Source organism: Leptopilina boulardi, unplaced genomic scaffold (assembly GCF_019393585.1).
Source record: "Leptopilina boulardi isolate dan_hultmark-lab unplaced genomic scaffold, ZJU_Lbou_2.1 LbouV2_368, whole genome shotgun sequence".
NCBI classification, from domain to species: Eukaryota; Metazoa; Arthropoda; class Insecta; order Hymenoptera; family Figitidae; genus Leptopilina; species Leptopilina boulardi.
The window spans coordinates 554,082-580,784 of NW_026137938.1; the positions used below are offsets into that span (position 1 = coordinate 554,082).

At 28.0% G+C, this 26,703-nt stretch overlaps 1 protein-coding gene and 2 long non-coding RNA genes across 3 annotated transcripts; 1 reads left to right on the forward strand and 2 right to left on the reverse strand.

Moving 5' to 3' along the window:
- Nucleotides 1–10,103: 10,103 nt before the first annotated feature.
- On the forward strand, nucleotides 10,104–10,795 carry LOC127287285 (conotoxin Cal6.33-like). Its single transcript, XM_051314127.1, has 2 exons — nucleotides 10,104–10,266; nucleotides 10,547–10,795. The coding sequence occupies exons 1-2, from the start codon at nucleotides 10,131–10,133 to the stop codon at nucleotides 10,576–10,578; spliced, it is 168 nt and encodes a 55-aa protein (XP_051170084.1). The 5' UTR covers nucleotides 10,104–10,130; the 3' UTR covers nucleotides 10,579–10,795.
- A 508-nt stretch (nucleotides 10,796–11,303) lies between these two features.
- LOC127287289 (uncharacterized) lies at nucleotides 11,304–12,185 on the reverse strand. The gene is made up of 2 exons (XR_007843857.1): nucleotides 11,861–12,185; nucleotides 11,304–11,554 (listed from the first exon to the last, which is right to left on the reverse strand). It is a non-coding gene; the product is annotated as an uncharacterized LOC127287289 (long non-coding RNA).
- A 1,384-nt stretch (nucleotides 12,186–13,569) lies between these two features.
- LOC127287295 (uncharacterized) lies at nucleotides 13,570–14,210 on the reverse strand. Its single transcript, XR_007843862.1, has 2 exons — nucleotides 14,048–14,210; nucleotides 13,570–13,817 (listed from the first exon to the last, which is right to left on the reverse strand). It is a non-coding gene; the product is annotated as an uncharacterized LOC127287295 (long non-coding RNA).
- Between the last annotated feature and the right edge of the window lie 12,493 nt (nucleotides 14,211–26,703).

Sequence of the window (26,703 nt, forward strand, 5' to 3'; positions counted from 1 at the left end):
ACGAAACACTAAGGCAGGTAGGCATGCATGCCTATATGCGCGCCTGCTTTTATGCGAAAAACTTCTTTACCACCAGTCCCTGTCTGATTGCCACGAGGTGGCGGGTAGGCGCTTCCGTACCTTTTCGTAGTGGTGGGACTTTTCACTAAAGGACTTCCAAAAACCAAGATGTAAAGTGGGGAGAAATATGAAAAGCTAAGGATGAAATAAGGACGTTAACGGTGCAAGGGAGGGATACCCCAGTGCCGGCGCTGCTGGAGGTGAGCAAGTTGGCTTCCCAGCGTCAAAATCCAGTGACAACAGTGTTGCAGCAGAGGAAGTGCTTTAAGCGTTTTGAGTGTTAGCAGCGAAAGAAGTTTGATTTTTGTCTGTCCTAGACAACGAGGCCATAAACGAGGAACGCGAAATATGCGTCAGTTTGAGATAAAGAAAGAATCTGAGTTCCTTCTGAGGATCGAAGAGGAGAGGTCGTCAAGATGGTGAAATCTTGCGACATCCAGAAGAACGTTAATGGAACGATCAAGGATAGATTAAAGGTTCTTCAGGACCTTTTAAAATTGGTGAAGCAGAAACTGATAAAGGGGATGTGTAATTGAACTCCGCTTTAGGCTATGCAGGAGGACAGGAACAACAAGAGAGAGCGTATCCATGAGAAACGTCTTCGACGCGCGGTCATGGAGGCGCAAAAGAAAAAACGAAGTACCGGCAGTCCGGAAGAGACAAAAGCCGAGGTATTAATATTAAATTTATTAAAGATAAAATTGCAATTATTATAATCGGTAATTCTCTCCAAGTGCTTGCCTAAGAGGAAAAAAATGTTTAAAAAATGAAGTGCAATAAAATTTGATCTTCCTAATTGAGTCCGCACTAGTGTTGATTTTTTTGTAATTATTACTAATTACAATTACTAACCAAAACTGTAACATAGGGTGCTATAAAATGCATAACAGTACTCAAAAGATGAACTAGTGTCGTGCCTTGCGTTCTCAATGTTCTTGAAAAAAAATTCCACACTGAAAAAAGAGTTTAGTATTAACAACGAAACGTTTGGTTGGTATGTAAGCAACCAAAATTTTTTTGTTGAATAAACAAAATTTTAATTGTCTCAACCAAAATTTGTTTGACACAACCAAAATTAGAAAAAAAGGATTTTTGTTGTCCTAACTAAAGTTTTATTGGGACAACCAAAATTTTTTTGATTCAACAAAACAAATTTGGTTGCTTAAATACCAACCAAACGTTTGGTTGTGAATACCAAACCCTTTTTTCAGTGCAGTACATATTAAACGTGTATTATTTGCACAAAACTCATGCACATTCTTCCTAAACATCCGGCAATAATTTTTAACGTTTCTGTAAAAAATTATTATTGTGTACAGTTATATTCTAATAATTATTATTATATTTATAATAGTAATTATTATTGCATTATAATAGTAATTACTATATTTAAGACAATTATTTTTAAATAAAAAATTGTTGATTTAAATAAATCATTTTATTTAGATAAATTAATTTTTTTTTGATAATGGTCAAGTATCCGATTTTTGAAACCAAAAAATTTTTGTTCAATATAAAAATAAAATTATTACTATTTAATTTTAGATTACCTGACTTATTGAAAGTAAATAAAAAAACGGAAAAATGCACTGAGTAATAATGAAAATGATACACTAAATTTTCGACCCCATTGATTTCCCAAAATTTTTGCCAATATTGTTACTATGACTATTTCCACAGAAAACCACACAAAAGACATAAATACTGTTCGTTATAAAAAAACCAACACTTAAAATGTTATTTTATAAAAATTTTTTAAAATCATTTAAATGTATTTGTAAAATATCAAGGCCAATTTCGTTTAGAATGTTATTGGGTGCATTGAAATAAAACACATTATTGTTAATATAAGGAGAACAATCAATAAGTATATATTTATTTAAACAATATTAGTTTGCGAGGAGTACAAATTTATTGATAGCGGCACGTCTAGTCAGTACGAGTGCTAGCTTGATTCTGCTACAAGTTTTTCTTTTTAAAATGAAGTTTTACAAAATATGGCAACGCTGCACCGAAAAAACAATATTCTTAAATTAAGTATTTCCCACTAACTTGAAGAATATCTCCCACTAAAATAGGTGCCAAGAATATATTCTAGATGTTAGAGGGGATTTACCTAGCGATCGAGTAAAAGGTATTCTAATATTCAGTGTAATCATTTGAGAGCTATAATGATGATAATATTCTTGAATGAAGAATAGAATATACTAAATTTAAAAATAGAGTATTCTTCTTATAAAAAATTAATAAAATATTGATATTTAATACGAAAATATGCATTAAATAATGCTGGAAATAATGAAAAATATTTAGTGCAGATTAAAAAGATAATTTTTTACATTAAATTTTAAATTATAAAATATGCTGAAAAGAAATATATATGAGTTACCATCACCTCCTGTGAAAAAGAAAGTAGGGGTTAAATGATACGAGTTCGTCGTGTAACGCTAAAAACCACTAAAAAACAATTATAGAATCTATAATACATTCTAAGGCACATTTTAACCTCTTCCATATTGACACTCGAAGTAATATTTTTTTAATATTAATTTAACCCGAAACACTGAAAAAGTTTTACGTCGTACACGAGGACACCGGTATTTTCCAACTTGCTTCTGCGTTTTACGGTCGCGCAATCACACATGCGCATAACGCCTTTTCAAAGAATATTATATTCTAAGTTCTAGAATATATTCTTCTTTTAAGAATACCAACTATTATTGCAGATATAAATGGGAGATATACTAAAAATTTTAGAATATATACTAATTAAAAAAATTTAGAATATTGTATACTTCATTTCAGAATACTTTTTTTTCGGTGTGGTAAAAATTTAAAAATTTGGCAACGTTGGGAAAAGTTTTGGAAAAGGCTAAAATTACATGAAAAACTCATCGACACATTTTGCCTTAATTGCTTAGTTAATCCGACAAGACCCAAGGTTGGGTCCGAGCAATAAACATTGAGTCCTAATCCTCTGTAAGGCGTACGTACCGTACCGAGTTCTATAGCCTTATTTAGTTTTTTTAGTAATAAATTTTTATCTATAGACATTTTGTTACATTGTGAAATATTATTTTTTCCAAGATTTTGCTTTTATTACCTAAACTTCCTAACAAAGATATGAATTTGACCATATCTTAAAACACATTTTCTATAGTATACTAAATATAATATGCTGAATATAAAAATAATACTTGAATTTATTTAAACTCTTATTAAATTAAATTTTTATCAATTATTGTTTAAAATTTTATTAAAATGTTACACCAATTGTTACGACGTAACAAATACAGTTATATTGTATCTGTTTGAAAAATATATATACGTATTCAATATCAATGAAGAAAATCCACTAAAATACATAATTTATAAATTAACATCCGATATCCAACGTAATATAAATTTATTTATTTTATTATTATTTGAATTAACAGGCTAAAAGCCCTTACAAAATAAACAATAATAATTAATAACTAATTAATATTTAATTATTAATTTACAGTTATTATTTATTATTACAATTAATATTATTAATTCTTGCTATTATTTAATTTTTTAATACTTCACTGAGAAAAATGTTTAGTCAGAGCAACCAAAATTTGGTTGGGCCAACAAAAAAATTTTGTTGGTATTTAAGAAACCAAACTATTTGTTTGAGTCAACCAAAAAATTTGGTTGAGTGTTTTTTATTGCAATAACAAAAATGTTTGCTTAGCTCAACCAAATTATTTTTGTTAGGTCAACAAAAATGTTTGGTTGATCAAACAGTTTTTTTGTAAAATTAAAACTGAAGGAGTTCTGACCACTGGACTACCCATACTTGTGAGAGATTTAAACTAACTGTTCTCTTATAAGCTATGAGCTGAGAGCGAATCAAATTATTTTGTTGTCGTAACCAAATTTTGGTTAGGACAACAAACGATCATTTGGTTTTTAGACCAAATTCAGTTGAATGTTGGCTCGAAAATACATAAATAAAAGGAATTACAGACATTAATTCGTAATATTAAATTATTATCAAATAAGATTTTTCCATTTTTCGAATCTATAATGTGATTTCGTCTAGTAAATTTTTGATATTGAAATATCTTTTTCGGGAATAATAAACAAAGTGATTTAATATATTGAAAAATAAATAAACCTTTGTGATTTGTAAAATTGTAAATTTTACAACGTCACAATATTATATTTATATATTTCTATTGTTATCTTGGAATTATAATTATCCGATATGAAATTTTTACAATAAATCCCAGTCGAAAATCCTACGCTATGTTAAGCTGAACAAAAAGTTGTTTTGAAGTATTGAGATAACCATTAGAGAATTGTGAGACAGTAGATAACTAGCTATAGAAAACTTTCAGGAAGCCTGTTATGGCCGATTTTTCGCTTCCACGGAAAGCTTGAAAATAACAAATTTTGTACGTTTTAAACAAAGCATTCAAGTAGCTTTGAGAGAGTTATCAAAGAGTTGCAGGATTTTGCATATATAAAAAGAAAGCGTTCAGGTGGCGAAAATTAAATGAAGCGTCATGGATGTTTCAGGAAACAGCGGAAAAATGACAATGATCAAAAATTAAATTTAACCTTTCTTTCCATCTTTATTTATCTCGTAAAAATATTATGTATTAGATTATTATATTTAAATATTGAAGAATTAAAGAAAAATTATTTACGTCAGACTCGGTATTTCCACAGTCTTTTTAAATTTATTCTAAAAGAATAATGAATATATTATTTATAAAAAATATTCATAAATAATTAAATATCAAGTTTAAAAATAATAATCTTTTTTTTTAAATATTAAATATTTTGTCTTTTTTTAAGAAATTGTATTCATTATTCAATATAAAAGGTTTTTACCGTGTTCGTATTCCTAACCCCAAATTTTGCTCAAGTTACATATAATTTTTTTCGTATATAATTTAAGTGTTTAAAAATAAACGTTTTCTTTGAAAAATAATTTTTATATAATATATAAATAATAATTATTAATTGTATAAAACGGATTTACAAATTACTATAGAATTTTTATGATTTTTCGATTTAGTTTAATTTAATGAAATTATTCTAGTTTTCAGGAAGTGTAAAAAAGGTAATTAAATTACATATTAATTTGCAACTTGTGAAAAGCAAATAGAATTGCTTTCTTACACATTAAACCAGGCATTAGGAAAGCATTCACCAAGCAAACTGGTAGACCTTTTGCTAGAAGCTGTCCACAGATTTTCAACAAGCTGTAGAAAAAGCTTCCAGTTAAGAAGTCAGAAAGCAAATATCACAGAATTTTAGGTCTAATGTATAAATAGTTGCCATGAAGCTTTTGAAACCTTCATAACAGTTACCTGAAGGCCATGTGAACCCTTCAGGGAAACTTACGATTTTCGACTGGGATATAATACATATATTTTTATATATTTTTTAAATTATTCTAAAATATATTTTATAATTTTTATAATTTCTTATAATTTTTATTTATTTTACAATTTTCATGTTTTTAGAACGATATACTGCTCAAAGTACTCTCATTATTTGTCCGACAGTGAGACCTACAATTTATAAAAAAAATTTATCCCTTTAGCTCTTAGGGGAGTGTAGTCAGGATTGGACATATAGTTTTGACTTTTCTCTATAACTTCCCTGTAAGCCGAATTTTGAGATTTCTTGCATATGGTTCGAAAGATCTACTAAAATGTAATGTTTTTGCTGAACATTGTAAAAATATTTGACCAAAAGTTTCGGAGATATAGTCAATTAAAAAAAAAGTAGTCAGGACTAATAATAATTATGTAAGTAGGTCTGTAAATGTAGGTGTAAATTATTAGGTATTTGTGAGTGCTATTATAGGAAACTACACAGAAAAAAATTGAACTCAGAATGAGCAGTGTAGGCGGCTCATTTTGATGTGCAATAAAAATGAACCAGGTTGGTGGCGCCACTATCTATGTCGTTTAGCATTGGCTCATTTTGATTTGCAACAAAAATGAAACTAGGTTTTTTCTATGTATTTAATTTTTAGTTGTTAGTAGTTATTTCTATTAGTTGTTATAAGATTTTTGCATAATCTAAATATGTCGCTATCTTCTTTTTCTATTGTCCCTCATAACAAACGGATATCCATATCAATGGTCGATATCCTAGAATGGTCCCCAGGATATCTTGGGATATCCAGAGGTCGATCTGTGGGACATCAACAGGACATCCATAGGATATCCCTAAGACATCCACAAAATATCTATTGGATATTATATCGCAGGATATCCATGGGATATCCTCAGGATGTCCGTGGGATATTCTTAGGATATTCACGGGATATTTAATATCTCAACATATATTTTTAAAGGTTAAAATTGTTAAGCTAATATAATGAATAAAAATATAATAAAAAGAAAAATCTTATGAGCTTCTAATTTATTTTAAATGAAGATTTGAAACGCATTTTTCAAAGTTTTTAAATAAACTCATGCACTTGATGTATAATTAATATTAATAGTTATTCGTTATTTGCGGGGAATTTATTGCCAATTTATTTTCTGACAATATTAAGCATATGAATAAAGGAATGAATCACGAATGAGAAAAAAATTAGTTAATAATTTTTCAAATTAAACAACTTTCTCGAAAAACAAGTTGCATTTTATTTTATTTATTTATTTTATTTTATTTTTATTTATTTTTATTCTCTATAAGACGGACACCACCCATCGAACAGAATTGGTTTCATATTAAAAATTCTTTCGTTGCATGAAATTGTAGCTTAGGATGTGTAGTTTCATTTTCCGTGTGGTGATTTGTGCTTGGCACTATATAAAATCCAATATGGCGTTATAAATAAACAAAAACACCAAAGAAAAATCTAGTAATTACTGTTGTAAATTCAAAAAAGAGTTTAAATATTTGAATGATCCATATTCCTAGCTTCTAGGGGTCGCTGATTACGAATCCAAAGTCAAATTTCAAAAATTCAAAATGGCGGATCCAATATGGCGGACGAAAAAATTTATTTTATCAGATTTGTCTAAATCTTTTTACTCGGGGGTTTTCGAAGTTGCTGATTACGAATCTGAACTCAGATTTCAAAAATACAAAATGGCGGATCCAATATGGCGGACGACTTTTATAAAAATTGATTCAATTTGCTTGAAACTTGTTACTCGGGGGTTTTTGGGGTCGCTGATTACGAATCTGACATCACTTTTTCAAAATTCAAAATGGCGGATCCAAGATGGCGGATAACTTTTTAAAAATTGCTTGGATTCGCTTGAAACTTGTTACTCGGTAGTTTTTGTGGTCGCTGATTACGAATTTGACATCAGTTTTTCAAAATTCTAAATGGCGGATCCAAGATGTCGGACAACTTTTTTAAAAATCGCTTGGATTCGCTTGAAACTTGTTACTCGGGGGTTTTTGGGGTCGCTGATTGCGAATACGATGTCAGTTTTTAAAAATTTTAAATGATTGGTCACTTAAATTACGTCACACTATTTTCTACGATATTTGACCTCCCCTCTCTCACTTTTAGTATACAATAGTTTTTGAAATCTGAGTTTAGATTCGTAATCAGCAACCCCGAAAACCCCCGAGTAAAAAGATTTAGACAAATCTGATAAAATAAATTTTTTCGTCCGCCATATTGGATCCGCCATTTTGAATTTTTGAAATTTGACTTTGGATTCGTAATCAGCGACCCCTAGAAGCTAGGAATATGGATCATTCAAATATTTTAACTCTTTTTTGAATTTACAACAGTAATTACTAGATTTTTCTTTGGTGTTTTTGTTTATTTATAACGCCATATTGGATTTTATATAGTGCCAAGCACAAATCACCACACGGAAAATGAAACTACACATCCTAAGCTACAATTTCATGCAAAGAAAGAATTTTTAATATGAAACCAATTCTGTTCGATGGGGGGTGTCTGTCTTAAAGGGAATGCCCCTTATATATTTAATTCACAGAATATTCTCACTCGTAGTCTCATAATAACTTTAAAAACAGTATCCTGAGAATATCTTCTTGACATCCAGAAGATATACTGAGAATATCCTGATGATATCTGTGGGATATCCTGACGATATCTATGGGATATCTGAAGGACATTTATGAAAGTCTATAGAGATATCCAGAAGATATCCTGTGGATATCCTCAAATATCCATGGGATATCCAAAGGACATCCAAACCGCCGATTTTTTGGATATCCTTAAGAGATCCTTTTGATAACCATAGGACATCCCTAGGATATCTGCGGGATATTATCAATATATCCCAAGATATCTTGTGTTTTTAGGGGTAAGATAAGTTCATTTACAATTGTTTAGAAAAATAACTTTTTTCTTTTAAAATTATAAGTAGGCTATTTATATTTCTGTTTAACAATTTTCCTTTCAGGAATACCATTGTGGTTAGAAAATATTTTTTTTATTCTTATATTTTCAATTCTTATTCTTATTCTTATTCTTAAAATGTTTCATCCACTATTTTCATACAAGTTATTTTTAAGATATTATTTTAAACTCTTATCAAATTTTTATATAGTTTTAATCTTATCTATGTAAATCTTTTAGAAACATACGACGAAATTGTACATTTTTAGAAAATCATCAAATAACTTTTAATTCTTATTTTATTTATTTATATTAAACAATTGTTAGAAACAATTAATATTAATTTATACCTACTGCACCGAAAAATAATATTCTTGATTTAAGAGGATTTCTCTTATTTTAAAGCATATTTTCCTCTACAATATCATGTAGAATATCTCTCTTTCTTAAGATTTTCCTTGAATTTCATTATCATTTCTCATTATAATAGGAACTTAGAACATTGTAATCTTGACTATTCAAAATTACATATCCATTAAGACAATTTGAAAATAACATTGAGCTGACTTCAATAATTGAATCTCATTATTTATCATTTTGTAATTATAGCCAGTTGTAAGACTTTTGTTATGACAATCAAACTTTCCATATGTTTTCACAAGTTACTTATCAAATTTCAGTTCAAAGTGCATCACATGGGATGAAAGTTTAGCAAATGATGAAAGCATTCCTTTCATTTCTATCGGAAACCCTGTTGAATTCATTTTTACAAAAGATGACGGAGGTAGATTGAATGTACCAAATTTTTATTTTATATCCATTTTAATTATGTAATTTTTCCGGAAATTATTGAATGCAAGAGGAACAAAGTTTCATTGAAAATTTTTGGAAATAAGGATTAAATTGATTGAGTGTTATCAAAATTTCTGTATTTTTAAGATATTATTTTAAACTCTTATCAAAATGTTGAATAGTTTTAATCTTATCAATGCAAATCTTTTAGAAACATACGACGAAATTGTACATTTTTAGAAAATCATCTAATAACTTTTAATTCTTATTTTATTTATTTATATTGAACAATTATAATAAACAATTAATATTAATTTATATCTACTGCACCGAAAAATAATATTCTTGATTTAAGAGGATTCCTCTTATTTTGATGCATATTTTCCTCTAGAATATCATGTAAAAGGATTTCTCTTTTTTTAAGAGGATTATTCTCTATTTAAGAATATTACTCATAAAATAAGAGAAAAATACTCTCCGATTAAGGGTAGTATTCTTAATTCAAGAGGTTTTTTGCAAGAAGAATTTTCCTTTATTTTCAAAAAACTTCTTGAATTAAGAATACTACCCTTACTCGGAGAGTATTTTTCTCTTATTTTAAGAGTAATATTCTCAAGTAGAGAATAATCTTCTTAAATAAAGAGAAATCCTTTTACATGATATTCTAGAGGAAAATATGCATTAAAATAAGAGGAAACCTCTTAAATCAAGATTATTATTTTTCGGTGCAGTAGATATAAATTAATATTAATTGTTTATAATAATTGTTCAATATAAATAAATAAAATAAGAATTAAAAGTTATAAGATGATTTTCTAAAAATGTACAATTTCGTCGTATGTTTCTAAAAAATTTACATAGATAAGATTAAAACTATTCAACATTTTGATAAGAGTTTCACTATATATAAACCAAAGTCTCAAAGACAATTGGTATCAGTTGAAAAATGAAACTTACATTGTTAGCAGTTTTAGCTCTTTTGGTCACTGTCATGATGACAGGAGTCGTTGCCGATTCTTGCCGAAAACAAGGAAATAGTTGCAGTAGACACAGTCAATGCTGTGGCAATATTTGCCATAAAAGTAAGAACATTTCATTTACTATATACATAACAAGTCTAAATCATTTCTTAATTGATTATAGTTAATTCATTAGGTTTTTCATTTATTTTACAAATTTTTTAAATTTGAGATATTCAGATATTTTTAAATTTTCAGTATTGACTCGTAGTTGTTAGTTTACAAAATTCATAAGCTGAAAAATCAATTTTTTAAATAATTTTTAATTCGAGAATTAAATTTGTTTTTAATTGATCTTTATATCAACAAGCAAAATAAATTAATTGAGTTTTTTTTTTTGCAGATGCAGGAGTGCGAACACCAGTGTGCAAGTAAACATCATCACGAGATGATAGTATTTTAAGATGTTAATGGTATATAGATCGTCGTAAGTTTCAAATGACTTATGAAAAGTTTAACAACCAAAACCATTTACAATTTATTTTTATAGCCAAAAAATTGTTAAAAAATCAACTTTGTATTCATTTTTTTAATAACTGTTATAATATCTTACATGTACACTAAAGAAAATAAATATTTCTTTATGCATTAATCTATTATTTAATTTTACAAAACATTAGTTAAGTTTTATAATATATATATATAATATAATTTTTGCTTTAGAATTAGTAAAATTTTACTAATTGAGAAGCAAAAAGTGAGTCACTAATTCAAATTAGTAAACTTTTTTACTAATTCAGATTTAGAGAGTAAGATCCTTTATAAGATCGTACGAAACCTTATAAGGACATCTCGTAAGAAGAATCTCATCAGTGTCCACATAGGATCCCATATGGGATCGAAATTTGAAAATTAAAATTTGTGAATATCTCAAAAACGGTAAGAGATACGCAAAACCTGGCAAAATTTTGAGTTCATTTTATATAAAGCAAAAATTGTTTTATGATAAAATATGTCTCATATTTTTATTTAAAATAATTACTCATATGAGAAACCATAAGTGATCTTATACGGGATCTCATATGGGAATTTACAATAGGAAAGGGATTAACTGTTTAGGGCTCCACTACGAGGTTAATGAAAATTAAATAATACTCTGATAATTATTTCAGGTTATGTTTATTTTTCAGAAGAACATATAGTGTATCATTATATTTAATAAAAAATTCGAAAAAGAATTTTTATTTTTAACATTTTTTGAGGCATTACAAATCAAATTTAAGCAGAATTTGATGATACGTATTCATAGCTTTTGCAGAGTTTATTCATATGAACGTGTAACAATCTATACACAATTAAAATTTTATGTTAATTTCAACTCCTGATGCTAGTTATTTGCACACACTTCTTTCTGTTAATGGAATAAAGAAGACATTATTAATAAATTATAATACCTATATTAATAAATGGAGAATTAAGTTTAATTGATTTGCATAAGCTACACATTTCTCAATTTGAAATACTCTAAAAAAACCGTCTTTTCTGATAAGTAAAAATTAAAATAGATATAGTTTTAAATATTTTTAAGTCTCGCAGCTGTTTTTTTCAAATTCATGAATATTTAAAATACATTTTTAAAAATTTGGAATCTTGTAAATCTTGATAATTAATTTTTTAAACTAATTCAGACTGAATACAAAGTAGAAAAATTTCTTACTCATATCGCAACTGTTGCTGCAGCATTGTCTATGTTTTTTGCAGCTTTGCCCTTCCTTTCGGCAAGTTTCAGCAATGACTCCTGTCATCATCAAAGTGCTCAAAAAAGCAATAAGTACCAACAATAATGTAAGTTTCATTTTTCAACTGATAACAATGAACATCACTTCCATGGTTTATATAGCGTAAAACTGAGTAACAATTAAAATGTTTACTAGAATAAGGAAAAGCCTTTTTCCTCATTTGCAAAACAAATTATTTAATAAATATTAATTTTAAAAAATAAAAGTGCAATGTGTCTCGATGCAATCTTTATAATAACGAACTCTAATATTTAACAATGAATAAATATTAGCACTGTTAACCATTATCATATTCTACCACGGTGCGCCAGAAGGTGGTTTAAATAAAAATGAATAAAAATTCTTAGATGAATAAAAAACATTTCTCAATAGTTTTTAAAATCAGTTTACGTGTCCGATTTAAATAAAATTGAGTTTTTATATAAAAACAGTGTTTTATGGGGAATCAGAATTTATTTAATCTAATAAATACTGTAATAAATGATAAAATAATTACTTATTTTCAATTTTACATATAAATAATTATACCTTTAATTATCGCTCTATAAAAACGGCACTAAACGTGAAAATGATAAACATTGATTTTAAAATACTTTCTTCTCGAAAGACGGACACTTTTTACAAAAGCAGCTAGAGATCCTTATCTTATAAAAATTTCCTAAATCCTAAAGATTGTACGAATTCATACAAAAACACGATTGCAAAACGAAAAATAATATAATGAGGGGTTCATTACCTCCTGCCGCCGTCAGATGGCAGTAGCATGCAGGGCGCACAAAGTCGCAGCTGTTATTAGATTACTTTTCTACTTTTTGTTTTGCAACCATGTTTTTCTATGGATTCGTACAGTCTTTTGAATTTAGGAAATTTATAAGATGAGGATTTTGGCTGATTTTGTTAAAAGTGTTCGTGTTTCGAGAAAAAAGTATTTCAAAATCAATACTATTTCACGTTCAGAGCGATAATTAAAACTCTCTTCTTGCTAAAGAATTTCAGATACCGTTCGACACTCTTAATGCGCATAAATATAAAAACAAAACAAGAAAATAACTTTAATGTTAATAAATTTATATGAACCCAAATCTAAAACATCTATTATCTGTACGCATAGAAGTATACATTAAATAAATTCTGGTTTCTCATAAAATACTATTTTTAAATATTTAAAACTCAATTTGTTTTAAATTGGACACGTAAGCTGATTTTAAAATCTATTGAGAAAAGTTTTTTATTCATTTTAGAACCATAATCAAAAAGAATTTTTAAGTGCCAATTCATTTTTATTTAAACCACCTTCTGGCGCACCGTGCTACATATAAACAGCTTTAATTATAGTCATAATATTTTAGCAAATATTGTTTCCAAAGTCAAGAACGGAATTTTTTTATTTTGAAAATCGAAATATTATTAAGACTTATTTATAAGTTTAAAGGTAATTTAATTTTAAAATATTCAAAGTTTTTTTTATTTATATTGTTATTTAAAGAATATATTTTGAATTTTAAAATAACCGTAATATGTTAATATTTTAAATTCGAAATGAAAAACATTGTAAAGCAATTATTAAAATTTATTTATAATATAAAAGATAATTAATATTTTGTAAAATTAAATAATACAGAAATCATTAATGCTTTAATAAAATATGTATTTTCTTTGGAATAAGGTTACAATATTTAATAAGAAAAATCTAATAAGAAATGATTTTATAACATCTTTGTAGGCAATAGAAGTAAAATGTAACCGTTTTTTGGAAGATGAACATTCATAGGTGATGTAGAGTTAAATAATTTAAAACTCGCAACGGTCTATATTGCATTAACATCTTAGAATATTTTTATCTATATAGGAGCTATTATTTGCACACGCCTCTTTCTGTAAATAAAAAAATACTCAATTAACATATTTTGTTTATATAGATAAACATCAATTTAAAAACAAACTTTAATTATCGAAGCTAATATACATAAAATTACAAAGTAGTATATAAATTTATAAAAATTTAAATTCTGTAAACTAACAAATAAATGAATATCCTAATGAATTAATTAAAATCTATTTAGAAATGATTTAGAGTTGTTATACAGTAAATGAAATGTTCTTACTTTGATTGCAATTATTGCTACAGCACTGCCTATTTCGACTGCAACTCTGTCCTTCTTTTCGGCAAGAATCGGCAACGACTCCTGTCATCATGAAAGTGCCCAAAAGAGCTAAAACTGCTAACAATGTAAGTTTCATTTTTCAACTGATTCCAATTGTCTTTGAGACTTTGGTTTATATACAGTGAAATTGAGACGATAATAATAAATTAAAAATTGGGGGGAGGAAAATTCTTTATGAAATTTGCATCTGCAATAATAGACGTCAAAAAAGCTGTTTTGTTATTTATAATAACATCAATTCATCTGTAGCCAGATAAATATTATGACAATTGAGCAGAGATGTAATAAAATTTAACAAGATCAAAGATTACCAAAACATTTATGACGATTTTTTTATAAATTCCAATGTTTTACTACTGTTATGAATTATGTACACAAATCCAAATCTTTTACACTTTTAATCGCAATTTTTTAATTCATTTATTTCAGTTTTACCACACTTTTTTAAAAATTTTTAGATCTTTGGAGTTTTTTTTACTTTGGAAATTTTGTATTTTGAAAAAAAATACTTTTGAATTTTTAAGTTTTGGATATTTTTCGTGGCAATTTTTTTCTGTATTTTTGTACCCCAATCATTTCTGTTGTTATACTAATTTAAATTAAAAAAAAAATTATTTTATTTTAGATTCATTTTTAATAAACGAAAAATAAGAAAAATCTAAAACACGACCCTTAACCCCTTGGGTGTCGATGATGTGTATACACGTCATGGAATAGGTGGGCTCAAAGTGTCGATGACGTGTATACACGCACATAAATTTTGAGCCCAATAATAAGACGGAATTGGCCTAAAATTTGTTACTCGGGGGTTTTTGGGGTCGCTGCTTCCGAATTTGATGTCAGATTTACAAAATTCAAAATGGATACAATAATAATCACACCCATACTGCTGCCGTGTTTTCTAAAAACTTAGGTAACTGCAAAAAAATCGAAAAATGAGTTTTTTATATCGTTGGAATCGTGGAAAAAAGATACACCTGTTAATGCAAATTATTTTTAAAAATTTTTAATATTATTAATAATAATTTTTGCATAAATAATTGAAAATACCGGTAACTGCAAAAATTGATGAGTGATAATTTGAGAAACTTAGGTAACTGCTATAAAAACTTGGGTGTCTTTGGGTGTTGTGACGTATTTTGTAGGTCGTGATTTGAAGAACTTAGGTAACTGCACCAGTGCCTAAGTTTCTCAAAACACGGACCTCATTTTTCGAGCCCTCGTCGCATGGAATACTTAGGTAACTACAGAGTGCTATCAGAGCACTGTAGTTACCTAAGTTTTCTATGCGACGAGGCCTCGAAAAAGGAGGTCCGTGTTTTGAAGGACCAAGTAACTGCAAAATCTTATACATTTCTTTAAAATTACAATGTTTTTTGTGCAATTTATAATTTATAATGACAATAAATAATGAAATAAAAAACTTCAATACTATATATATATATATATATATAATTATACCTAAATAATAATTTATCAATTATTGAAAAATTAAGTATTAATTTTAATAAATAACATAAAAGCATTAATAAATTAAGAAAATGAAGTTCAGTAATATGTTTATTTTATGATTAATATATAATTAATTTAGTTCAATTATTTAAAAAATTAAAATCGTTTTTAATTATTTAAATAAACGTTAATAAAGCAGCGAACTACATTACCTACAATAATTTGACTTTAATATTGTATAATTAAAATAAATTCAATCATATAGTTTAATATTTGTAAAAAACAATAATTATAATGATAACTTTCGCATCTTATTAAATAATTACACTTTATTATTTATTATTTTTTTTTATTTATTTTTATTTTATTTCATATAATTATTTAATATATTTTTACTATTTTTTAATTTAATTTAATTTTTTTTTTTTAATTTTATTTATGTATTTTATTTTATATTATTATTTAATATATTCTGAGTTAATACAATATTTGACTCTAATATTGTATAATTAAAATAAATTTAACCATAAAATTAAATATTTGTAAAAAACAATAATTATAGTGACAACTTTCGCAGCTTATTAAATAATTATAGTTTATTATTTAATATATTTTTACTATTTTTTGCCCAGAAAGATGAAAATTCTTATATATTCCCTGCAGTTACCTAAGTTTTCTGTGCGACGAGAGGCCTAATACGGGCGCTCGTAGCACGAGGGACCAAGTAACTACCAGTTACCTAAGTTTCTCGTGCGACGACCCTCGAATCAGCATACCGGTAACTACATTTTTAATAATTTATTGAATGTTTAAACAAATACAACATTTATTTTTACATAATTAAAAAGAATAAATTTAGACGAATCGAAGGAACAAAACGGCATTTAAAAATTTTAATTAGGCTTTGCGGTATATATCAATGAAGTTTAAACAGTTTTTCGCGTTTTTCTCGAAATCTTTCATTCTGCAGTTACCTAAGTTTTTAGAAAACACGGCAGTACTATGCTATTTTGAATTTTCAAAATCTGACTTGAATATCGTGAACAGCGACGTTCAAAACCCCTGAGTAACAGATTTTAAGTAATTTTAATTAATTTTTAAATTTTTAGAAAATTATCTGCCACATTGGTAACGCCATTTTGAATTTTTGAAATCTGACTTTAGATTCGTAATCAGCGACCCCAAAAACCCCCGAGTAACAATTTTTAAGTATTTTTAAATCATTTTTGCCATTTTTTGAAAAATCGTCCGCCATATTGGCTCTGCCATTTTGAATTTTTAAAATCTGAATTTGGAATCGTAGTCAGCTACCTTAAATACCATAGTATACACATTTGCACAAATTTTGGTCATCCAAAAATTTACTGACATTTTGGGCCCACTTATAAGATTTTGGCCTCGACTGCGAAGGGGTTAATGCTTTTGCGAAAAGCTGATTGCCGTAACTATTACTGTTCAAGAAATATTGTAGAACAAACACGGAGAAAAATGATTTAGCTGTCGTAGCAAATATGCATTAGCTGAAATCAATTAGCTGGTTGTGCTAACGATTTAGCTGATACAGCAAGTTATTTGCTACATTTGATGAAAAGTATTATAGCTTTAATCCTTAGCTTCCACAGCTAAGGATTAACAAGTCCGTTAGTGTAAACCCTGTATCCATTTTGTTAAATGCAGTGATATATTTGTAAGTAAATATTAATTATTATTCAAAAATGTTGAATGAAGTACTAGTGCAGCTTCTCCAAAAATGAGACATGCAGAAATATATAAAAGGAATATTATAAAGTAAAGTATAAAGAAGTTTAAACAAATATATTTTAATTTCAATTAACATTTCAAGTTTCGAAAAAATTCAAAGTATTTCATAAAATATCTAAATATTTTGAAACTCGAATATTTTAATTGCAGTAAAAAAATAATTACTTAAACTCATTTAATTAATATTTAATTCAATAAATTGTTATTTTAGTCATAGGACAAATTATTTTATTTTGCTGCAAATGAAATAGCTAACGGAGCTAATCATTAATCATTACAGCTAATAATTTGCGCTCGACGTTAGTTACTGTAGCTAAATTATTATGTCTCTCTTAGCTAACAGCATCCAGCTAACACTAAATAGCAGAAATAGCTAATAAAATAGCTATTCATATAATAGCAATTAAAATTAGCTGAAATAGCTAAGATTTAGCTACCCGTGTAGAAATTTCCACATTTTGTCCAAGTTACCTATCAGGTCCTGATAAGGTTTTCCTAATCCGGCCTCTACTAATGAAATATTCTGGCCCTAAACAGGACCTGAAGTTGTGGGGCGAACCAGGAGCTTCATCACCCCAGGGTTTATGTACATTTGTTAATATACGTATTATGTTGAATGCATAATTTAATTATAATTAAAATATGCCGAAAAAGAACAGTACTCAGCGTGTTAAGTTGCATCGTGCATTTAAAAAATTGAAAATATTTCAGATCCCGTTCAAAATAAGTAAAATTCAATATGTATAATTATTTGCAACTGTATTATACTTCAAAAAGAGGTTATGTTAACTATTTGATGTGGTACAATTTTATTGATATGTCGATTTTACGAAGCTTTTTAATAATGAAAAAACATTAAATTTGAAAGATCAAAAAAAGTGTTACTTTAACTAATTATTATTTTAATGTCAAAAACAAGTTTAAAAAATAACCTCACATTTTTTTGTACAGTATTTTACATATGACTCTTGTTCGTTTTGACAAGCATTATTACTTTTTTTTATAATAATACTTTTACCATTATGAAACTCTGACTTGATAAATAAATATCAAAAATTTAAACAAAACTAAAATTTTGTACATATTATGTTCGGAATCCTTTGATTTAATTTTAAAGAAAAAATTATCTTCTGGGCTACATCAGTGCCCTATCAGGCCCTTATTTAAGGACTTCCATATGTGGATCTGATCGGGCGGTGTGTTTCATCCTAATCTGGTCTTGATCAAAGTTTCCATATCAGACCCTGACTAATCCCTAACAGGCCCTGATCGGGACCATAACAAAATTTCTACACCGGTATATAAGCAAACTTTTTTTCTCCGTGAAGTTTGTCAATGTATTATATGGCACCATCCTCCTCTATTTTAGCAGATATTATAAAATTTAATTATATTATAAAACTTAACTAATGTTTTGTAAAATTAAATAGTAGATTACCCAGGTGAAAATGATCCTCACGAATGACGTGTGGAATTCGTCCAAATTTCCTTAAGAATTCGTTTAGAATTCGTTCAGATTTCTTGTCGAATTCTGGAAAACGCCGTGTGGCGATTTGAAACAGAATTCGTCCATAATTTAATCGGAATTCGTGCGACTTTGATAAGAAAAACGAATACAAAAAAATTTTCTCTTAAATTTCCGACCGAATTTCGTACGGTATTCGTGCGAATTGCTAACGAATATTTTAACAACAGTTCGTGCGGATTCCTATAAGAAATTGATAGAAATTCGGAACGGAAATTTGGATGAAAAAATTTTTTAAAAAAATATTCGCCCACTTTTCCGACCGAATAGTGCGCGGTATCGTACGAATTACTAACAAATTCTTTAAATAAACTTCGTGTGGATTCCTATAAGAAATTGATAAGAAATCCGCAAGGAATTTTGGCTAAAAAATTTTTTTTTTTTAAATATTCGCCCCCTTTTCCGACCGAATACCGCGCGGTATTCGTTCGGAAAAGTGGGCGAATATTTTTTTAAAAATATTTTTCAGCCTAAATTCCGTTCGGAATGCTCATCAATTTCTTACAGCAATCCACACAAAGTTTATATAAAGAATTCCTTAGTAATTCGCACGAATACCGCGCACTATTCGGTCGGAAAAGTGGGCGGTTTTTTTTTTAAACAAATTTTTCATCCAAAATTCCGTTCGGAATTCCTATCAATTTCTTATAGGAATCGACACGAAGTTTATATAAAGAATTCCTTAGTAATTCGCACGAATACCGTGCACTATTCGTTCGGAAAAGTGGGCGAATATTTTTTTAAAAATATTTTTCAGCCTAAATTCCGTTCAGAATTCCTATCAATTTCTTATAGGAATCCACGCGAAGTTTATTTAAAGAATTTCTTGGTAATTCGCACGAATACCGCGCACTATTCGGTCGGAAAAGTGGACGAATATATTTTTCAAAATATTTATCAGCCAAAATTCCGTTCTGAATTCCTATCAAATTCTTATTGGAATCCACACGAACTGTTTTTAAAATATTCGTTAGTAATTCGCACGAATACCATACGAATTTCGGTCGAAAATTTGGTCAAAAATTTTTTTTGTATTCATTTTTCTGAAAAAAGTCGCACGAATTCCTATTAAATTATGGACGAATTCTGTTTCAAATCGCCACACGGCGTTTTCCAGAATTCGACAGAAAATCTGGACGAATTCCGAACGAATTCCAAACGAATTCCTTACGAATCATTTGCACCTGGGTTAAATCTTCTTTTTCTATTGTAAGAAAAGTTCATTTACATTTGTTTAGAAAAATAACTTTTTTCTTATTTTATATTTTAAAAGTAACTGCAGTGGTTATGTGAGAAAAGTTATTTGTTTCAATTTCTCGAAATAAGAAAATACTTTTATGGCAAATATTGCTACAGCATTGACTGTTACGACTGCAACTCTGTCCTTCTTTTCGGCAAGAATCGGCAATGACTTCTGTCATCATGAAAGTGACCAAAAGAGCTAAAACTTCTAACAATGTAAGTTTCATTTTTCAATTGATACCAATTGTCTTTGAGACTTAGGATTATATGCAGTAAAATTGAGATGAAAATAAATTAAAAATTGGGTGGAAGTAAATTCTTTATGCTTCGCATCTGCAATAACAGACATCAAGAAAGTTGCTTTTCTTTTATAAAAACACCATTTCATCTGTATCGAGATAAATATTAGGACAGTTGAGGAGAAATGTACTAATATTAAACAAAATAAAAAACTTCGACAACATTTAGGACGACTTTTTTTTACAAATCCTATGCCATATTGGATCATTTTCAAGTTTTAAAATCTGATTTCAGATTTTTTAAAAAATCCCAAATCAATTCGAAATTTTCGTCAATGAACAAAAATTCATTTATGTTTTGCATTAATTCAAAATTTTAAAAACCAAAATTTCAAAAACAAATACAACAAAGGAAAGTGAAAACCCTAAAATACTTATTCCAAGAAGCAAAAAAAGAATTTTCCCTTTTGCTAGTGGAGCAATTTCCTCTAAAGCATAATAATGCATCTCCGAATTTTTAGTTTTAAGTAAAACATCCCTCAACCACTTTTCGATCAGTCCTGCTTGTGTTAATCGTCGAAAAATGTATTCAAATCTTAATGAATAAGGAGAATTAGTTTCCAGGTACATGATTTCTAGTCCGTGAAAGAGAGGTTCTTTGACTACTTTAAGTTGTGGTATTCCATTTTCGTCTCGTGTGTTTTCAATAAACATTTCCGCTTCATTAGCTTGCATTGTGCAACTAATATTCTTATATTTAACAATATGCTGTTGACAAATATCTATAAAATTTACAAATGCAACGTGTTTTTCTACAAACTTTTTAATTCTTTCATCCTTAATCATTGGACTACTAAGTTTCATATAAGGAGAGCCAATCGGTTGTAAATGAGATTTATCCACATCATCAATTGAATCGAAACTTCATTCTTTTTCCCCGATAAATTCTAGACTTGTCAATGCACTAAAAATATTGGAAGAAAATGCAATGCTAATAATAAGCAAGCAGCAAAAAATCATTCTTTCTCTTGTCTTCTTTGGCTCTTTGGGAGCGCACAGTTGTAGTAACATCTGAACAATGTAGATAACTTTCCAGTGGCAAAGATCAAATTTCAATATTCTTATAAGAATCCATGTTGATATTAAAACAAATATGTTCGTTGTGACTGTTAGATAAAGGAATGCTAATCCTTGAATTTCATTATCATTTTTCATGACAATAGGAACAAGAATAATTATATCTTGCTTATTCATAATCATAGAACCAGTCAGACAGTTTGGGATGAACACTCCACTGACTTGAAGAAATTGAATCTCATTGTTTAGCAGGTTCTGATGATAGCCAGTTGCAAGACTTTTGTTGTTACAATTAAATTTTCCAAAACGTTTTTCAGATGATGAAACAAATTCGAGTTTAAAATGCATCATATAGGATAGAAATTTAACAAATGTTGAAACTTTTCCTCTCATTTCTATCGGATGCCCAGTTAAATTCATTTTGACAAATGAAGTCGGTGGATGATCGAATGTACCAAATTTTATTTTGTATCCATTTAAATCATGTAATTTGTCGGGAAATAATTTGACTCTGGAAGAACAAATTTTCTTTGTATTCTTATTAAAATAAGGATTGAATTGATTGATGGTTACCAAAACCTGATTATTTAAAAATACAATTTTATTTTCTTCTTTAATTCTCACAATGTGCAAAACCGTTACGTCGAGGAATCTTTTATTCCACATTGTTAGTAGGAATTGTTCAAATCTCAATTTTCTTTGCTTCGAATAAAAAAGGAATAAGCATTTTGGATGACCTTTAGAATATGATGCTGAGCTTATGAAATCGATTGGACTAGATAGTTTTCTTACATCTGTTGGATCATCTACATAAATAGCTATTACGAACAATGTTGTTGTTTCAGGATCTTTAATGATTTGAAATATTTTTGAATTTTTCTGTTCCTCTCGATTAGCATTTTGTAAATTTATTTGCAAAACAGGTGTGCTTTCTATCAAGACCGATAATATTCTTTCGTTATTGATTTCTGTGTTATTTTCAGTTATGAGCATTAGTTGATGTACTTTTAATTCCGTTGTAAAATATGTCTTCAATTTTTCCAAACATTGTGACAGAGATGATTTTCTTTCACAATATACCCTCACAACAAAAGGATATTCAGGATATCCTTGGGACGTCCTGGGGATATCGATTTGTTTTCGGCGGTTTGGATATCCCTGGGATATCTTAGAGATGTCCATGGATATCCAGAGGATATCTTAGGGATATCCGAATCGCCAAAAGCAAATGGATATCCCCAGGACGTCCCAGGGATATCCTGAATATCCTTGTGTTGTGAGGGTATATGTTTATGAAGTAACATCATTAGTATGTAAATTTTCATGGTTAATTTCATGGTTTTGTCAAATAAATTTACAGTCTTTGGTAACAAAATTGTTTTAACGATGTGCTGTAAAAATTTAGAATCACACTTGAATGTTAGAGTTTTCAAAAATATATACCTAACGCATGAATTATAAATCCAAAATGTAAGCTATATTTTTTTTAAATTAAATAATAATCTGTTTTTTATTACCGTGGAATTCCATCGAATATCCGCTGATAACGACAAAAATCCTTGTATATTTTGTTTAAAATTCAATTATTATTACTCACAGCAAAAAATATGTATAAATCCTAGTTTAAAAATTCCTATAGATTTTTTTACATCACATTTATATTTTTGAATCAAATTAAAAAATTCGACAATTTTGTTTTTTATTAATTTATAAATATGTGTTGAAGGTTCAGAATTTTTATACTAAATGTAACTTGGAAAAAATGAAAAATTGTTTAAATGTTTATCACAAAAATCGCTTAAAAGCATTACCATATACCTACATTTATTAAATCTATTTCTCCCTTTTCTCTGCAAGGTCAGATGGAAATTGGATATACAAATTACATAAATGACACATAATATTTTAATCTAACGCAATTATCTGCGGTGCAACATTAAAACTAGTAGTATCGAAATTTATTAAAGATTTTATTTATTTTATCTGATTTAAAAGATAATTATTTTTTAAAATTTGTTTCATGGGTCATTCCAGTGAAATTCGACTAGAGCCAGTTGCTCGATAATTTCCAAAATCGCTGGAATTAAAATATAATGTTATTGAATACAAATTCATTCCTTTTTAGAGATTTTTATCATCGAAAATGTTTTACTTTGTTTTAAATAATTTTTTTAAAAATGTAACAGTTTACGCTGCCAAGCATAACCCATTTTACAACAACTCACTAAAAGTTATTGTAAATTGAAAAGAATTAATTTCTTTTTATTATTTTAAGTATATATTTACTAAATTCGTTAGAATCAACGTTAATTAACTTGAAATTACTCACCAAAATAGTTAAATCGGTATTTTTCCGATCTTGCAGAGTGTGTAATGTACGCCTTTTTCTGCAACGCATATCTTCTGTGGAGAAAATAGAAATTAAAAAAATCCTTTTGAATTTAATTACTACTATTACTGTAAGTCCGTTTTAATTTGAATTTTTGTTGGCACTCTACTGGTTACTTTTTTATTAAACTTTAAAAATTAGATAAATTTAACCTAATTTTCATTTAATTTTTGTTTTCACGATTGAACTGAAGTTCATCGCTTTGTCGTTTGGAAAAAGATTAATTTTAGAAGTATGAAATTTTGAAATTTACAAATTTTACAAATTTAAATTTATTGCAATTTTTAGAAAACATTTTTAAAAATAAATTTCATTAAATAATTTAATAATAGTTATTATTAATCATGTTTATAGTAATATTAACTGAAAAATAATGTAAACAATTAAAAATATATATTTGAATCGTTATTAAAGAATTTTGTGTTGTTACGTCTCAAATAGAGAAATAACATTTTATTTTATTTATGGCTGCTTGGTGATTCAGTGAATTCCTGTTTCATTTACAGAGCAGAAGGCTCTGAACTAAGGGTACAGGAAAGAAAGAGAATAGTGATTAATTTTATAATTAGGTTACAACTTGTTTAGACAAGTATTTTTAGTTACAACAATTCGTTCTTATGAGAGAGAGGGAATCTCGAAATAACCAATCCAGGAAATAGAGAATTCAGCATTCAACTGAAATAAGGAATGCAATGGTTACTACAAATATACGACAAGTTTAGAAAAAGTTAGGAGTGAGAATATAAAACACTTACCTTAAAATTCAGTAGTAGGTGTGTTGAAAGAAAAAGGACCACTGCTGTGTCCTTTGTTGTCACAGGAAAAGAGCTGGTACTAGCGTGAGTTTATGACGTCAGGTAAGTTGACGGGCCCAGGTATAACCGCAGGTCCAGAGTTCTATTAGGCGTGATGAAACTCCCAATAATTGAGTCTCTTCCAAAAAAAGAAAGAATGGATAATTGCCCAATATAATGAGAAGTAAAGATCCTCGTTTAATGTAGAGGGTTTTGACACTTGATTTTAACTTTCGTATAAGAAAGTTATGCACTTGAACTAGAAGACGTCGACTGGTACCAAAAATGAGCTTGATGTTATAAATATGAAGAGGATTTCAGAACTGGTCTCTCCGTGTAAATGTAGTCCTTTTATACTGAATTTTCGTAAGAGAATAGATAAAATTTTATTGTCGTGCTATATATTTTTCACTCTAATTTTGGAAGCCAAAGTTGAGTCCTTCTCTCTCAGTTGAACGTTAAAAGGAGGGGTGTGAACCATTCTAAAACAGGATAGAAAGAGTACGACTACGGTTATTTGCAGCTGTAGAAGAGTGTCTGTGCTCTTCTAATGTGGTGATACCACAGGGGTTTGTCGCATAGGAAAATTAGAAAGAGAGCATTTATTACATAATCGGAGCGTCTGTGCTCTTCTAATGTAGCGATATTACAGGGGTTCGTCTGATTTTAGCACATAAACATTTTGTTTCGTGTGGGTGTGAGCTCTTCTAATGTCATAAAAGGTTTTTCGCTTCGATTTGTATGTTTTAGAAATACAGTACATAGACGTAGGAGGATACAAAACGCAGGGGTCTTTTATATATAAAAGAAAGATGTTTAGTTGCGCGACAAAAGGGCGCAAGTTTTACATTTAAGAGAAAGGTATTTAGATGCGTAACGAAAACACGGGTGTTTGTCGCAAGAAAAACGCAACTCGGTATAGATTAAAAAAGAATTATTATAATATGAATATTAAAGTTACGGTGACGGGACAGTATGTAAAATAATTTTTTTTCATATCCAAGATTAAATTTAAACGGCACATTCTGCTATTCTCTTTTTATCTATAAAATTTAGTTATTACGGTTTTTGGAAATATATGCATTTAATTTTCCTTTTTGTATGAGATTAAAAAAAAGTACGGTTCAGATAATATAAACATACTAGCTGTCGCACCCGTCTTCGACGGTTATAATATTTAGATTTAATAAATTTTGAAATTTATAATTACATCCAATTGGATCTAATTTCAAAGAGTAAAAAAGTAATTTTCGATTTTTTATTTTTACAATATCTGATTTCATATTCAGATTTGCAATTATTAATTTTAAAATTCTGATAAAATTCTTAAAATTTCTTGTTAAAAGCATACTTAATTGGTCACAAAATTTTAAATAAAGAACGTTTAGTAAAGAATTATCAAAAAATAAAAAATGTTAAATTTTTTGAAAGTGTCATATTTTTGTTTAAATTAATATTTTTCATTGGTGTGGAGCTAAGATTGCGTTTAATACCCAACAGACTAAAAACATTATTGTTTTACTTATAAAAAGTTGAACATAACGAATTCTTATATTACAATGTTATTAAAAAAATTGGAAATTCAAAAATTTGATTTAGACTTTTAAATTCAGACTATTTACTTAATTTAATAAAAAAATTGATTGTATTTATGTGAAAAAATTAGGTACAAATAGTTTCAAATCAATCTGTCAAAAAATAAAAAAATTGCATTTTTTTGATTTTTTTAAATTTTTTGAAAAAATGTCATAACTTTCGTTCATGTTAATATTTTTTAATCAAATATGGCTAAGATTTTAAGTTACGTTAAGACTGAATACGCTGCCAAGTTTTACCTCAATCGGTTGAGCCGTTTTAAAGTTGTGCCGGTACAAAATATTGACGACAGACAGACAGACAGACAGACAGATAGACAGACAGACAGAATTTTTATTTATGGCATATTTGTTATCTTTACTACTTAAAATGATAAACTATGCAAGAAAAAATTAATTTGGAGCAATGTACAGACAAAAGTCTGATTTTATTAATATAGATAATCATAAAGTAATAAAATATAATGGAATTTACATTATATTTTATTAATATATATATATAATATTTTATTAATATGTAAT

What these genes read in the sequence shown, in the direction of transcription:
- LOC127287285 (XM_051314127.1), top strand. Translation starts at nt 10,131, where the DNA reads ATGAAACTTACATTGTTAGCAGTTTTAGCTCTTTTGGTCACTGTCATG. An exon ending in TGGCAATATTTGCCATAAAA is followed by an intron (nt 10,267 to 10,546) that starts GTAAGAACATTT and finishes TTTTTTTTGCAG; the next exon opens with ATGCAGGAGTGCGAACACCA.